Raw genomic sequence first — 16,272 nt, 5'->3', positions numbered from 1 at the left:
TGTTCCTATATTTATGACATCAAGAAAATCTCCCATCAAACCGCACGTCTTTTCTTGTTTCAACACCATAATGCACAAAATTTGCATTAAACTGTACAAAGGATAAGTGAAATGGATCGCCCACTAAAAAAACTTTTTCAGCTTTGACAACTGGTAGTACAACTAGGGAGATGGTAATCTATCCCTGTAATTTTTACAAGGACTATCTACTGCCAAATTATTTTCTGCGATTCGATAACTCCTATGACGTATTTTACTTCATACGTATTTTAGCTCTTCAACATTTTTCCTGACATCATCACAACCATCACTATCATTGTCACAATTAAATTTTCTAGATTGTCGGTATCTCTGACGGGCTTCCTATGTCAAGTATACAGAGTGTAAAAAAAAATTACAAGGCTCGGTGGTAGGTAGATGGGTACCATGTGATCATATTATGTTAATAAACCCATGTCCAGAAACGCTTTGTTTACGTGCTAGCGTCTCTGAAATGTGGAGGAAGACGTAGCCAGTATCTATCACAAAAGCTAGGAAACAAGTACTGTAAAAAAGGCAATTGAAATACCATACGTAAACAGCAATTTAATCAACTACAAATGGTGCCACCAACTTCGATACATTTTGTGCATCGCCTGGTTATGTCATGTCGAACTCTTGAAAAGATTACCGGCATATCTCGGATGACTCCAGCGCTACTCGAATTCGTGCCACAAGATATTGTTGTGTCTCCACTGGAGTCTCGTACACAAGGGTTTTCATGTACCCACAGAAAAAGAAATCCAATGGTCTCAAGTCAGGTGAGCGAAGGGGCCAGGCTATTGGGCCTCCACGTCCTATTCATTATCATTCAAGTGGCCACGTATAGTTCCAGAAAAAAAGAATGAGACGACTCTTGGTCGTCGAATGTTGAAGTCCTACAGCGCGGTTCACACAATATCGACGTAGCCAGGAAGATATCTGGTCGTGCATGCGTAGGACTATTTTCATCCTACTCCAAAATACACACCAATGCCAAATGTTATCAGTTGTCTGTCTATTTTTGATGTAGGTCTCTTTTTACGTCCTTGATCCTTTACCTTTTATGAAAGTTTGAAATATACCGTGTAACACAAAAGTCATTCGCCAAAGTGGGAGAACAATAACATTAATTTTGAAATGACAAATGTAGACCCACGGCAAAGACAGCAAGGAACATTAAAACGACCACGACAAAGACAAAGACCACGACAAGGACAAAGATCAGGACCACGATGACATATACAAGAAACATGACAAACACCACAAGAAGGATTATGTTAAATACCATGATATGGACTACGGTAAGAATTACAAGGACCAGAACCACGAAAAGGACTATTAGAAAACAAAGACCACGATAAGGAAAAAGATTAGGACCACGATAATATATTACGACAAGAAACACGAGAAAATCCACGATAAGGATTACGATAAATACACGACATGGATCACAATAAGGATTATGACAAGAACCAGGACCACGAAAATGACTATTAGAAAGACAAGGACCACGACAAAGATATCAACGACCTTCATAAGAACCACGAAAAGGACAAAGATATAAACGACAAGGACTACAATAAGGAACACGACATGAACCACGATAAGGAAAACGACAAGGATCACAACATATACCATGACAAGAAGCACGATAAGGACTACGACAGAGACCATGGTAAGGATCACGACATGAAACACGACAAGCTTCAAAATAAGAATCACAATAAGGACCTAAATATGGATCACGATAAGAATCACGATAAGGATCACAACATGGACCACGATAAGGATCACGACAAGGACCAGAATAAGGATCACGGCGTAAACCGAAACAAGTACCCGGGTAGGTGGGGGCGAAAAGAACGTCTCACTTAACGGGACTGACCGCGCCCGATTACTATACAAAACAAGTGTTTGGGGGATGGAGGTGGAAAAAGATGTAGCATTCTGTGAGAACATTGACACTTAAATTTGTAGTCGTGCTATAGGGAATGAACGAAATATTGCAGGGATAAACAAAACTTTTTTTTTTTTGTAGATAAGCCAGATTTCGGTTAACCGAAGTTCGGTTAAGAGGGGTTTTACTGTAGTTTCATTAATTTAATATTCATATTCACTTCATTCAAATTTTGAATTTATAGTCCACTTCATTTACTTACAAGTGTTGAGTTGCCACTGCATTATGGTAATCTACCTAATATTAGCACCTGTTTTCCTCTTGTTGATGGTTTTTGGTATTGTGTAACTCTCACCTCAGACGACGTAGGACACATTCTGAGAATCCTTACTTGAACACTGAGATGCTCGTGTCTCCATAAATCCTTTATATATCTTGTCACTTAGATTTTTACGAGAGAAAGTATTAAATAGTTTCGTTAAGAACAAATTTCCGTGCTCAGGACGAAAATCGAACCCGGGTTCTCATGATTTGTAGTCACGAATGCTGACCTATAAACCTCGGAGCTCCATGTCACAGAATATGCTATTGATAGATAATACCGCCTGTTGTTTATGCAACTAGCACAGCCTTGGTGTATCTAAGGTTGCATTTTATTCTACGAATACTATTAGGAAGCAATTTCTATATCTGCCGACTTGACAAAAAATAGGGTTAAATTCAGGCTGTGTTGATTTTTTATGTTTTCTTACTTTCTCATTATACAAAGTATCGACATTTTTTGCAAAATACGCATTTTCAGCGTGAGATTAAAAAAAATTGTTCCCAACATGTCATCTGTATCGGTGTATAGCCATTTTACCTGTACTACAGCATGGATAGTGTTTACATTAAATATGTACGAGTTAATTTATCCGATAATAATACATGTGAAATACAATAAGTTTAGTAAAAAATAAAAAAATAAAAAATTCAAATCAAAAACACAATATGGCGATGAACTCGAAATCAACTCGTTTTTCTCTTGCTCAAGATTAAAAGAGAGTTTAAATTAAAAACCAACTGTCTCTGATTGAGGTTCTGGCTGATATGTACATCTATTGTCAGGCAGTACATCTCACTTGACAATGTGTGTCAGAGGAAGAACAAATTTGTTTGTATGCATCTGAATTCTGATTAGTGTAACATGTAGTTAATCGGCGATGTATGCAATGAAGGGAGAAAGGAGCTGGCCTAGTTGCCTCATAAGTGATGCCTTGTTGGTATCACTTGTGAGGTTCAGACCTGTCTTCGGACAGTTGACTAAACAACCTCTATGTTTACGGAAATTAATCGCTAATGCAGAATTGTTTACACTTTACGTTGTGAATTACACTGACCGGAAAAAAAAAAAACAAGGAACACATTGAAATCTTTAGTACAAACTAAATCAATTTTATTGTACATTCATCAACAATTATGGTAAAAAAGTTTATCTGCGTCAATTTTAAACTTCTAAGAATACAAAAACTTTAACTTAAACTTTAACAGCGATGTCTGCTACATAATAAAATTGAAAACTTTGTTTATGAGCAGATGTTCAATTGAAGATCTAGGAAAAAAATGAATAACGCAAAATTTATGAATCCATCGTTGCGTTTTCCATTTGATATAAGACAGTCATTTTGTCTTTTTATCAAATATGCCTCTCTAATCTCATGAAGTAGCAGTTGCAGTCTTCGACACATTGCCCCAACGTTGAATGCAGCCCCCTCTATTGTGCGTAGGACACTGCATCGCTTTTGGGTAACTCAGTAGTACACTAGGAGACCGGATTCAGGCCGTAAGAGAAAAACTTTAGTCAGAGATTATCGATTTTTGGTGCATCAGACCTTGTAGAACAGGCACACCACCGCTGTCGAAGCCCGTAATCGACTTCAATTGGCCACGCACATCAACATCAGTGGCAGGACAGTTAGAAGAAGGCTTGATGAAGCAAATCTGAGATCTCGGAGGCTAGCAACTGGTCCTCTGCTGTCTTCAGAACAACGCAGAAATCGCCTTGCATTTGCAAGGAGTCACAACATGACATATGAAGACTGGAGCCATGTAGCCTACTCTTTACAGACGAGTCCAGATTCTGGGTAAGAGGACCAGATGGAAGGGAACGAGTATGGAGGACACCAGGAGAACGCTATCTTGATTGCATGATCTCTAAACGCACACCATTTGAGGTGGCTCCATTACGGTCTGGGCGGGAATATCTACCAACGAGAAAACGGAGCTTGTCCTCATCGAAAATGAATCTCTGACGGAAGCACGATATATTGATGAGGTTCTTCATTATCATGTGATTCCGTTCCCGGGATTTGCAGGAGAAATTTCATTCTTATGCATGATAATGCCCTGCTGGGTGTGTGTCGGATTTTTTGGATGAAGTTAGTATCGTGTCTCTTGGGTGGCCTTCATGCAAATCGCACTTAAATCCGATAGAGCACGTATGTGATAATATAGGATGACGTAATCGAGGCAGAGATCACCTTCCAGAAACATTGCAACAATTGAGCGAAGCTTTGCGGTAGGAATGGGAAAACATTGGGCAATAATACATTAGTACTGTGTAAGGAGCATGCCAAGCCGAATGGAAGCTATCATAAGAGCAAGAGGAGGAAGCACCGCTACTAGGTTGTGTCCCTGATGCGGATTACTCTATCAGCAACAAATTGTTTTAATGTGTGAACAGGTATTAATTCAAAACTTAATTTTATGATATTTTGTTTTATATTTTACGATATTTGTATCGTAGAGTCATTTAATTTATCTCAAAAATCAATTTAGTTACATAATAATTCATGAAATTTCCATTATGAAATGTTACTTGGAAATATTCAAGGTGTTTTTTTTTGTTTTGCTGATCAGTGTAATTATTTAGTATTTTAAAGCTTAGCGGTGACTAGATATGAAAAACCACAGAGTTCCTTATCATTCTCTTGGATCTATAAAATTGTTATATGTGGCTGAACAACTAAAGAAGTTTAGAATTGAAAGGAACGGATTTGTTAGGAGTTTTGTAATAAATCACGAATTTACTTTTAATACGTTTTCCACTTTTAAATGTCACTTTCTTAAAGTAGAAAAATAATGTTGAAAACTCTTATAATGTTCAGATAGGTATTTCATGTACATTTCTGAAAAAAAATAGGCTACAAATATCTATTTAAAACGTAAATTAAAAAATCAAGTCAACTGTCTTACTTAGCCCTTTCCGCTCGAATGAGTCCATTTGGAATCATTAACATTTCTGTAATCTGACTCATATGATTTGCCTGATGATTCCACTTGGTATCTTCAGTAGTAGTTTCGTTCTCTAAACGTTTTTAAATTTATATATCTTCTCACCATTCGTGAGCTGCCACAAGGGACAAAGAGTACTTAACCATAGAAATTTTTACAAGTTCTTGAAAAACCATTAATTTTGTTTTAACAATGAAATTCTTACAAGTACGTAGCTGCAAATAATTTTTTTTGAGATTAGTGGAAATATACCTATTTTTAGAAAGGTAAGTGTTACAAAAAAAGTAAAGAATGCTACTGAACTTAGTTTGATTTCGAATATAGGTGATTCTTCAGGACAGCAATTGATCCTTTCAATGCAGCTAAGGTTACAATCGGAATAATAGATGTAGGTATTCCAAGCCTCTTAAACACATCTTTCATGAAGAGAGTAGCGGTACCTCTTGCTCCAACCAGAAGTCCGATTACTTCAAGCTCTTTTAGCTGGTATTTTTTGAGGTAATAGGGAATGGTAGGATTGTAGATATTCTTTTTTTTTATTATCCACTTCTGCTGGCTGTTCCTCATCCGTTTCGAAACGCACAGTGGGATCAATTATGTATCCAGATCTTGTAGATTCCTTGAAAGCTATTATATCCATGCGCCGTTTACTGCCAGTGACGGAGAGACCATGTACTTCTTCAAAGGTGTTGTAATCGGCATCTTTAAGGGCAGTGGCTATAATTGATCGTACTTGGTGTGTAGAGTGTAGCACCCGCCAATTCCTTGACCAGCTGTTATTAGGAAACGGATTGCTTTGTTTTTTTGTTTCCCCATGGTGTCTCCACAAAAACAAATTCAGGTCAGAAAGGGTTAAAGCACTATAATGAAAGTCTTACTTAAAGGATTATAAAGAATGTCTTCCATGTATAACCCAGAGTCCATTCCCATTTGGGTGCATATTAAACGATTTAATGTAGTTATGTCTTTTGAATAATGGTTCAAGAAAATAAATTGTGAATAGTAATGTCATTCGCAACATAAAATAACTCTTATTTTCGTAATGATGAATTCTGAGGAGTTCATTCTCTCTTTAAAAACATACGAGTGCATAATCTTGACACTGGTAGCATACCGTACTCCTACTTTTGCTGCATTAGATAGACTTTAAACATACTGTATTATGCGGATTGTCCACATTCTGACGGTTAATTTAACTATTAACATAAACACTAAAATGAAATCACGCTTCAACCGTTGAAGAAAATTACATTTTTAACAACTCTACCGTCTAGGACAGACTGTTGACAACTATAGCGTAAGTACAAAAATTAATTTCCGGCACTGTTGGCTAATTAGTGTCATACAAATAAAATTACATCACGGTTGACACGGGAATTAATATGTTGACAATTCACTCATCTTGAAATCTTCGATAGCCGATTAGAGTGGGTACCGGCTCTGTGAGAGTTCTAACTTGGGGACACTATTTCGTAAGTGCACTGGTGAAAGTAAATAAACTCCTTTTACACACATGCATAGCCTATAATTTTTTCTCCAACCCATTGAAATGTTTAAAAAGTCAGCGGGCTTTAACAATGTTTAAATTTCCAAATTTTGTCTAAAATTATGTGAAACTACAGGTTTTAAAGTTCAGTAAATATCCGTATACTGGTAATGGTTTATATGAACAGACTGACAAATGGACTCAACAATGGCCAAATGCTTACGCACGGAACACCTGAAAAAAAGGAGTCATTCTAAATTGAAAGCGATTCTATTATGGCTATGTTATATTAGGTTTCATGTAAAAGTTTCCTGATGTTGGTACATGCAAGAACGGCATACATAGCACTGCTTAGCGTTTGCTTCCTCAAGGAAGTGCACAATTAAACTGTTGGCACGAGAACTTGGCAAGCTGTGAGATGCAGTTCATAACAACAGCTGTGAACTTTCAATCCGAACATCAATGAAACAATCCCGACAACTGAACATCACACAATAGACGAAAGATTAACTTTGCTTGCAATTATGTACGTACAAGTGGTTATTTGAACGTACAATGTCTCAACCAAAAGTTAAAGACTACAAATACGTGAGCATACAAGCATATTAATAAATTAATATATGACCTAAAATGCCGTCCAATTGTTTATAAAATTGATCAGCATGGCAAGTCTTACTGGAAAAGAGAATTGAAATTGTAATGGTGCCCGGCTATGGAAGAGGATCCAACAAGAAATAACTGGCTTGTTTAATAAAGTTCATCCATAAAGAAATATTAGTCACTTTAAAATTTAAATTACGGTTCATTTAACGACGCTCGCAACTGTAGAGGTTATATTAGCTTTGCCGGTGTGCCGGAATTCTGTCCCGCAGGAGTTCTTTTACATGCCAGTAAATCTACTGACATGAGCCTGTCGCATTTAAACACACTTAAATGCAATCGACTTGGGCCAGGATCGAACCCGCAACCTCGAGCACAGAAGGCCAGCGCTATACCGATTACGCTACCAAGGCCGACATTAGGCACTTTATATACCTACACAATTTTAAGAGTTAAAAATAAGCTCAAGTCCGAAAGACCAAAACAAGTTGAAAAAGCTCCTAGCATTTTATCTGTGAAAGATAAAACACAATATACTCGCCAACTTGCAGTTGACTATATCTTCATTGATTGTAGGGTAGAACACCTATTAATATTAGTCATATAGATGACAATAATTATAAATTAATGTTCTGTTTCAATCTAATAATATGCTTCCGCGAGCAATAAACAAGCCACCGGCGTAGCTCAGTCAGCTGAGGCACTTGGCTGCCAATCCGAAGTTGCGCTCGGGCGTCGCGGTTCGATTCTCACTTGGGCTGATTATCTGGTTGAATTTTTTCCGAGCTTTTCCCAATTTGGCGAGATGAGGCCCAGGATTCGTCATAGATTACCTGGTATTTGCCTTACGATTGGAGAAAACCCCGTAAAAAACTCAACCAGGTAACTAGCTCAAGCGGGAATCGATCCCGCGTCCGAGGACAACTCCGAATCGGCAGGAAAGCGCCTTAGCCGACTGAGCTACGCCGGTGGCTGCTCAGATATCAGTATTAAACAATTTCCAAGACAGATTCATGGATATTTTGACAGTGAACAGGTAACATTTTGAACATTGCTTATTATTTCACATATTTTAAAACCTGGAAATACACGAAAATAAAGTAAATAAATAAATCTAAGGTCCCATTCAAAAGAATACATTCTTCTGCATAACCTACACAAGATGAAAAACTACTGTTTTACAGACATGGGCAAAGATGATTGATTTACTGCAACAACCCTTATTATAGGAACATAATGTTTCAATAAAACTAAAAATTAACAAGTTACAAACAATATTTCATGCTTTTCACTCACTCTGTGTATGTGTATAGAGGTTAATTTACGAAGTATGACCAGCGGTTTTAGGAAATCAGTTCTATATGTCATTTTGAGCAAAATGTGTCATATGAACATGGGTCCAATTATCATTAATAGAGAGCGGTGAAGAATTGAAGTTAGGTACGCAACGACTTAGTTTCTTCACAACATGCGAGAGACTGGCTGAGACATGGTAGAAGAAGACAGGCTGGAGACGCATAGGGCTCTGTACCTTTCTATACTCTGTTTATGTTGACAGCTGTACATTGAAATACACGTTTCATTTAATAATGTTTTATAGCTTGTTTTCAGTGATATTAAAAAGACTATTTCGTTTATATGACTCATTCCATTTTCGACCAATGAAGTGTAATGAAATTTTGAATTCCAACCAATTACAGTCAGACTTTGCGATAATTTTTGCAGCTAGATTTATAGCTATCAATTTATCGCATGGTCTTTCTTTTGTTCAGTCATTGTCGCCAACTGTTTCCCTGTGAATTGATGATCATGAAAACATTAAGATACAACTACACGGTTAAACTTTTCTTTCAAGTTTAAAGCAATGAATGCAAGATTGATATTTAATATTAATTAATATATTTACACAGTGAAGACGATGTTCAAAACGGCGCACCATGTAGACACAAAATCTTCATGCATCTTAATTGAACGTACCTTTTAAACTTGATTCTTTCAATACTCTTCCCAGATTGCACGCATATGCGATTGGAATATTGAACTGTGTATATGCAGCTTTAGTTCCGTTACACACTGTAGCGAGAATGCGTTTGTCCAGCTATAAAAATGCTTTCGTGTAGCACTGATTGTAACAGTCGAAATAAGACACAGCTGACATTGGTCCTGCTTCCACAGGTAACATAACCTATAAGTAGCCCATAAAATTTGTATTTTGTGAATGAAATGAAACAATTAATAGAAAGTCAGATGTTCAAATTTATGTAACATCATCGCATATCAAACCCAATGACCTTGCATAGTAATAATAAGGTCTTTTCATCAAACTGCCTTCCGTATGGCGTAATAAAATTCGTGTCTTAATTAGGCCTATCTATACAGAGATGGCTTCACTGTGTAGCAACATGTCTCGCTTCGCTCGTGGATTTATTGGCAAATCTCAGACCTCTCGTGACATTACTACAGATATTTGATACTCATGAGTAATACATTATTAATAATAGGATCTTTGGGTATTTATTAGTAGTCCTTGAACTATTGTTGTGATTCTGTTTTTATTGTCATTTGTTGAATTTATTTTAACCCCGGTATTCGTATTATTATTATTTATTCAATAATACGTTTCTGGCTCTCTCAGAAATGGCTGCACCGATTTAATTTTTGGTAGACGGATAGGATTTATCATCCCCTTTAAAATTATTTGTCTGAAGGTAGGGGGCGCAATTGGAAATTCAGAAGTGGGGGTGGCTGGGAGTGAAGAGGTGGGATAAAAAATTCAATCAGTAGTGATTTTGAATTTCCCCCTTGAAAACTAAATCGACGTCCTTTTCCTCAAAATCATGTCCCTTGTACATCTAAAATTATTAAACAACAATATATGGTGTGTCTGTTATATTATAACTTTATAAGATACAGTTCCATGAAAACTATCTGAACATTCATTCAAGTGTGTTTACTAATTATGTGCACATCCGACTTAATTGTGGGCGCCTGGTACACATCGATATTCTACTTAGCCACCGGCATAGCTCAGTCGGCAGAGGAGTTTACCTTCTTATCCGAAGCTGCGCTCGGTCGTGGGTTCGATTCCCGCTTAGCTGATTATCTGGATGGGTTTTCTCTAATCATAAGGCGAATGTCAGGCAATCTATGCCCCATCCCCGGCCTCATCTCGCTATCACCAATTCCATCGACGCTAAATAGTCTAGCAGCTGATACAGCATCGTTAAATAACCAACTAAAATATAGCCGCATATATCTCCTTGTCCATGATACTTCACAGTCGCTGTCAGTACAGAAGAATTTCAGATTACCAAACCGCATCATAATTCATAAGTCGTTTCTATAGGCTAATAATAATGAACGCTCGAGATTAAATGTAAGGTGTTGCGTTTAACTGATCTTCCTTTATCAATCCAGCACTTTAAGGAATCGGATCAATCTGTCTAGTGGAACCGTTTCGCAGATTTACGTGAGAGGCATGCCTTTAAGTACCATTGCTAGCTTTGTAAGTACCACTCACACCATATCATGAGTGATGACTGCAATAAACTAATCGATGCTTCCATTTCAGTTCGTAGCTTCAAGTTCATGGACACCTATAAATAACTTAAAGAAACAAATTTTTCTTTCAGTCTGTGCAATCCAATTTGCAAATAACTACCTAATTTATGGCATAAACGTTTTTGTTCGAGCTCCTAACAATCTACACATCCAAGTTAATCTCTCCAGCACGCCACGGAAAATGCGGTAACAAGGTCTGGTTCATATCTACTCAGATTAATAAATTAGGCGCTGAGCACGACCATTTCTAATACAGTAATTGATGGCAACATGGTTCTCATACTGGTTATTACATCCCTGTTGCGTGAATTCGAGTAATAACAATTGTCGACATGATTTTTTAAGGAAAGAAGGAAAGCCGTCTCTCATGCTCGGCTTAGGAACTCTAAGACTTCAATTGCATATTTTAATAAATAAATGCTGATACCTTTATTGACATTTTCACTCCGATAAGTTACAAGATTATCAAGAAATTTATTTTAAATGTCCTGTCTATAACTGATTTTAATTTGAAGATTGACTTATTATCAGATGTAATGACAATTACGCAAGGGCACAATAATTCAAAACAAAATAATATAAATTAATTTAGCTATAGATTATGATATAAACAATGTATTTTAATCGCACCTCGTAACTTAACACACATTAAATTGTAGCTATGATAATAGACAATTCATTAATGAGTCTAATATGATAATAGTTTAATTATGTTGTTGGTAAAATAATCTAATACATTATTTTATATTAATAGCATTACCATGAAACTATGCGTTCAAAAGAATAAAACATATGACCTACAGATGTCGTAATGACTAAAATGGTCGTTGTCTATACAGTACATAAAGCTTTGCCCACATTTTAAAACGTTTGACTAGTCATAAGTCAATCTTCAAATTAAGTTGTAGACGGAACATTTAAAATAAATTCCTTGAAAATATGTTGGAGCATATACTCTTGAAGTACTTCTGTTTTCCTTGTCATAAATCCATCGAATCCTCTACCTTTCCGTTGTAGATGGATTTGAACTAGAACGGGACAACTTGGTTGATGAAATTTCTTGTTTGCAGCAATGGAGAAAACAAGATAATGGAAAGAATTAAAAGTTAATCTTTGAGCAAATTGGAATAAACATATTTTTTTTTCGAGAAAAGTTTCCTATGTGCAACTCCCGAATCTAACTAAATTGTCTCTGTATCTTCTTGGAAGTAATGCTTCAGTGAAGAGAATTTTTTTTTTTCAACGAACGTGATATGGATATCTCAAAAGATCCAGAATGAGCACAGAAAGTTTGCGAAGTATGCTTACCATCTTCACTATTTCAACATGAACTGCCAAGAATTTTCTCCAAAATTGGGATACAGAGAAGACCTAATTAACAATATTGATTCACCCGATAAAATACCACTAATTTGTAAGTTGAATAGGTACTTTAAACTTTTAAAAGTTGTGTAAATTGTATATAAACTACATGAAAAATTAAAAGAAAAGTTTCGTGAATTATTTCTCCGGAAATGCGAAAAAAAAAAAAAAAAACAAGGCAATCTTATACTAGGTCATCGATTTAGATATATGAAAGAAGTATGGCTCTAAATGAGAATGCAACAATCAAAATCTACTGCTTTTCTCTTATACTTCGAACTCTGATTCTGCTGGTTAACCTATCAGGAGACTGATAATGAATGTCACTTTTGATTGCCCTTATCTCTAAAGTTGGAAACCTTCACATCACCAGGATAGCAAAGGACTTTGCTAATGAAAGTTGTAAGTTAACAACCAAGAATGTGAAACACTTACCTTATTCTGGTCCACCCAATAGAGGTAGAAGCCATTTTTGTCGATTCTCAGAGTAACAGGTGTGCCGACTCCAGAATCCTGTAAAAAAATAATACGGAAATACGTGGGTAAAGTAAGGTTAACGAGCAGTCCGGATCTATACTTTTATATAAGCTGGTATTCGAACAACAATACATTGTGATACTATTTGTTTGTCTATACCCAGCTCAAGTGTTGGTCACACATAAAGCGCTTACTATATATCAGAGGAGACAGTTATATAATATATCGATGGTGTTTCGGTAAAAGGGCTTAACCCCCATTTTTTCAAATGTACTTTTTTGCTGTAAATAGTTAAAATTTAATTACAAAACGTGAAGATGTTTGACATTTTTTATGTTTACATTCCTTCACACAAAGTAATTAATAATAATGTGTTAACATTTAATTATAGGCTAGCTGTTTCTGAAATTTTTTTCTTTTGTGGAATAAGCCCTTATACCTGAACACCATCGACATATGTCCTTTTCCCGACACGAATAGTAAGTGTACTGAAATTCATATTTGAAAATAACAACATTAGATGCAATATACAGAGAGAAAGACATGAACTGGAATAGCCCGAGCTCAAGGCCAGAGGAAGGAAGGTATTTCGTTTCACCGTAATCATCAGGACGGGTATGGGATTTACTCAGCCTCCTTTAAAATGCAGTAATCGTGTCTTTTCTGGGAGTATTAGGTTTGGCCCACACTGCGTCAAACAAACTACTTTCCGCTGCTCGAAACAAAATGTTGATTGCTATTTCAAACATTTTCAATACCACTGCAGCAAACAACTCATTACCGAACACACAGTAGCTGTGAACGTTCAAGTTAAAAGTACAAATAGTCGGGACGTTTTTCTACCTATACAAGGTGCTTCTCAGCATCACATTTCATCTAAAAATTAATTTATTTTACTTTAGACAAAAAGTTCAATTTGTTGCAGTATCTGAAAAACAATTAGTTTTCTTTCTATACTTCAATATAACAATATTGTATTTTATTAGTCTATATATTAAACAGTATACTTTATTATGTAATTGTTACTTCATGTTTCGAATAAATTATACTATGTCTAAAAGAATAAATCATTTTTAAAATATGTAACTGGTTGTAAGAATGTAAATACAAAATTGATATGATAATTGATTTATAGGAAACCCATTTTCCTCACCTTTGGATTCTTCCTACGGAATATTTTAAACAACTTTTATGTACAGTAGTGGCAAAAAAACCGGACCGACTCTTGTAGCTGATTTCAGAGCCTTGTTCACTCCTGAGCACGATAGATTGGTAACTAAGACTTTCGTGGTTCGAATCCTGCCTGGGAAGGAAACTTTTTTGTTCCTTATTCAAATTTATTCCCAATACTTTTCGATTGCTGGTAAAATACATGTTCTAGGAATAATAAGTTAATTAAGTAGTAAAATATCGTTGCAATCGAAAAGTATTGGGAATAAATTTGAATAAGGAACAAAAAAAAGTTTCCTTCCCAGGCAGCATTCGAACCACGAAAGACTCAGTTACCAGTCTATCTTGCTCTGGAGTGAACAAGGCTCTGAACTCAGCTACAAGGGTCAGTCTGTTTTTTTTTTTTTGCCACTACTGTACACTATAACAAACAGACCACAGTGAGAAAGATGTTCTTAGATTTTGACTGCTGCAAACAAGTAGACAAGAAACAACTCCCGGCTATCTCACTCTGCTTGGAACAAACAAAACGTTTCATCTGCATAGTGTGTTCATGTGACAGGCTTATCAAGGGCTAGTTGGTTGTAGCAAATCGTTTGAGTCAGTTTTAATCAGCCTGAAACAGTTTTGTTTGCCGTAGTGGGGACATAACCTAAGGCAACCCGTGAGTGGTGCTGATTTCATAATTTCAAACTAGTGCCAAGCTAAAGAAAGCGAGGAACTTCTACCTCGTTACCCCTTAATGGTGTCAATATGAACACCAGTCTTTCACCTACGAGTCCGAGGAAAATTATTATAATGTATAATTTTGACCATTAAGCTTCTAGAAATCCACCATTTTTGGTCGTGTTATTAATAAGAATATTTCTGTGACGAAAACATCCATTTACTTTTCCTGGGAGTTTACGTCAGTCAATTGTTGGTGTATTTATAGTTCTACTGTTCACTATCATAAATCGTCACAAAAAGCATTAGAGTATATTTGGGACACATACACATACAAAAAAATATTTTTACAGGCATTTATTCTGATTTCAGGTATGATGAAAGCTTTTGTACAGGGCATACTTTTGAAGCGTAACAACCTTCTTTAAGGAAAGGACATTCTGAAATAGGATCTTTCCCATTAGGAGCTAGTAACACATTTGGCAAAAGACTGTTGTGGTTCTTTCATTTGTGCTCCTAACACAATCAAAAGAATAACACGCAATATAACGTCAACACAACCACTCCTACAGAGAGAATGACCTGGGCTACAGAGCATGCGCGAGGCGATTTGCCGCGTGTTGTATGGCCTTCGTGCCGGTCGCGCGCCGCCCGGTGTACCTATATTATGTAAGGCAGTGGTCGTCAGCACTCGCTGAAATGGTTATGGATAAGAAGTGTATCGCAATATGCACCGTCGTGCAGAAGGGAGAGGAAGAAAGCATACCCAACAGCAGCCACGGATGCACGCCAGTGCAATGTCTTCTCCGCGGGTAAAAGACGCTAGCCTAATGGTGCATTGTCCTGATGACCGCTGATGTAAGGGAACGTTTTGTACATCTACTCTCTTTATGTATCCCTTTCGGAGGAAATTGGTTTCTTTTCCAATATAATAATACTCGTAAAGGTAAAAGGTAAAGGTATCCCCGTAACATGCCATGAAGGCACTTGGGAGGCATGGAGGTAGAGCCCCATGCTTTCCATGACCTCGGCACTAGAATGAGGTGGTGTGGTCGGCACCACGCTCTGACCGCCTTTTACCCCAGGGAAAGACCCGGTACTCAATTTTATAGGAGGCTGAGTGAACCTCGGGGCCGTTCTGAAAGTTTGGCAACGAGAAAAAATCCTGTCACCACCTGGGATCGAACCCCGGACCTTTCAGTCCGTAGCCAGCTGCTCTACCAACTGAGCTACCCGGCCGATACTCGTATTTGTATAAACTACTGTATATACCATATTTGTTACTTATTTGGAGATGTACTTCAAGTCTGAATAATAATGCATTTGAAGAAAAATAAAGAACTTTGTGAGTTATATGCGTTTGTTACAAGTACAGCTCACAATACACACGTAAATTTTTTTTAAATGTTTATTTGTATACTAAAAAAAACCTCTCCTATCCCGCTGGGGTTTATCACACCCCAACACAGTAGCGAAGTAAATTTTATTCACTACAGTAACGCAGGATTAATGTATCTCAAATGTGAGGTAAATGTCCATCGTACGGATCCTATGATGTTGGTCCGGAGATCTTTGCTACTTCAACCTTAACAAGGATGATAAGCAATTATGAATGAATGGCATAATGATGGCGGGGAAAATGGGGTCAATAAGTATTTCTATGGCTAGTTCCTTCGTAGGAAGTTCGCGTAGAGGTCCCATGGATTTGCTCTCCTGGGAAGAGTTGTAAGGTAGCAGCTGTTTCTTTTGTTACTGCACA

The 16,272-nt window shown here is 36.9% G+C and overlaps 1 protein-coding gene across 3 annotated transcripts in view; it reads right to left on the bottom strand.

Moving 5' to 3' along the window:
- Positions 1-16,272, bottom strand: part of Plc21C (Phospholipase C at 21C) — a 139,609-nt gene that overhangs the window by 74,300 nt on the left and 49,037 nt on the right. For all 3 annotated transcript variants that reach the window (XR_011333990.1, XM_069835695.1, XM_069835696.1), the window contains exon 2: positions 12,636-12,713. Coding sequence is in view for 2 of the 3 variants with exons in the window: in XM_069835695.1 (XP_069691796.1) it covers positions 12,636-12,713 (78 nt within the window). In the remaining variant the exon portion in view is untranslated. The remainder of the gene's footprint in view (positions 1-12,635; positions 12,714-16,272) is intronic.

Source organism: Periplaneta americana, chromosome 9 (assembly GCF_040183065.1).
Source record: "Periplaneta americana isolate PAMFEO1 chromosome 9, P.americana_PAMFEO1_priV1, whole genome shotgun sequence".
NCBI lineage: Eukaryota > Metazoa > Arthropoda > Insecta > Blattodea > Blattidae > Periplaneta > Periplaneta americana.
The sequence above is the reverse complement of the archived record's forward strand: the minus strand, read 5'-3'. Positions and strand labels throughout refer to the sequence as shown.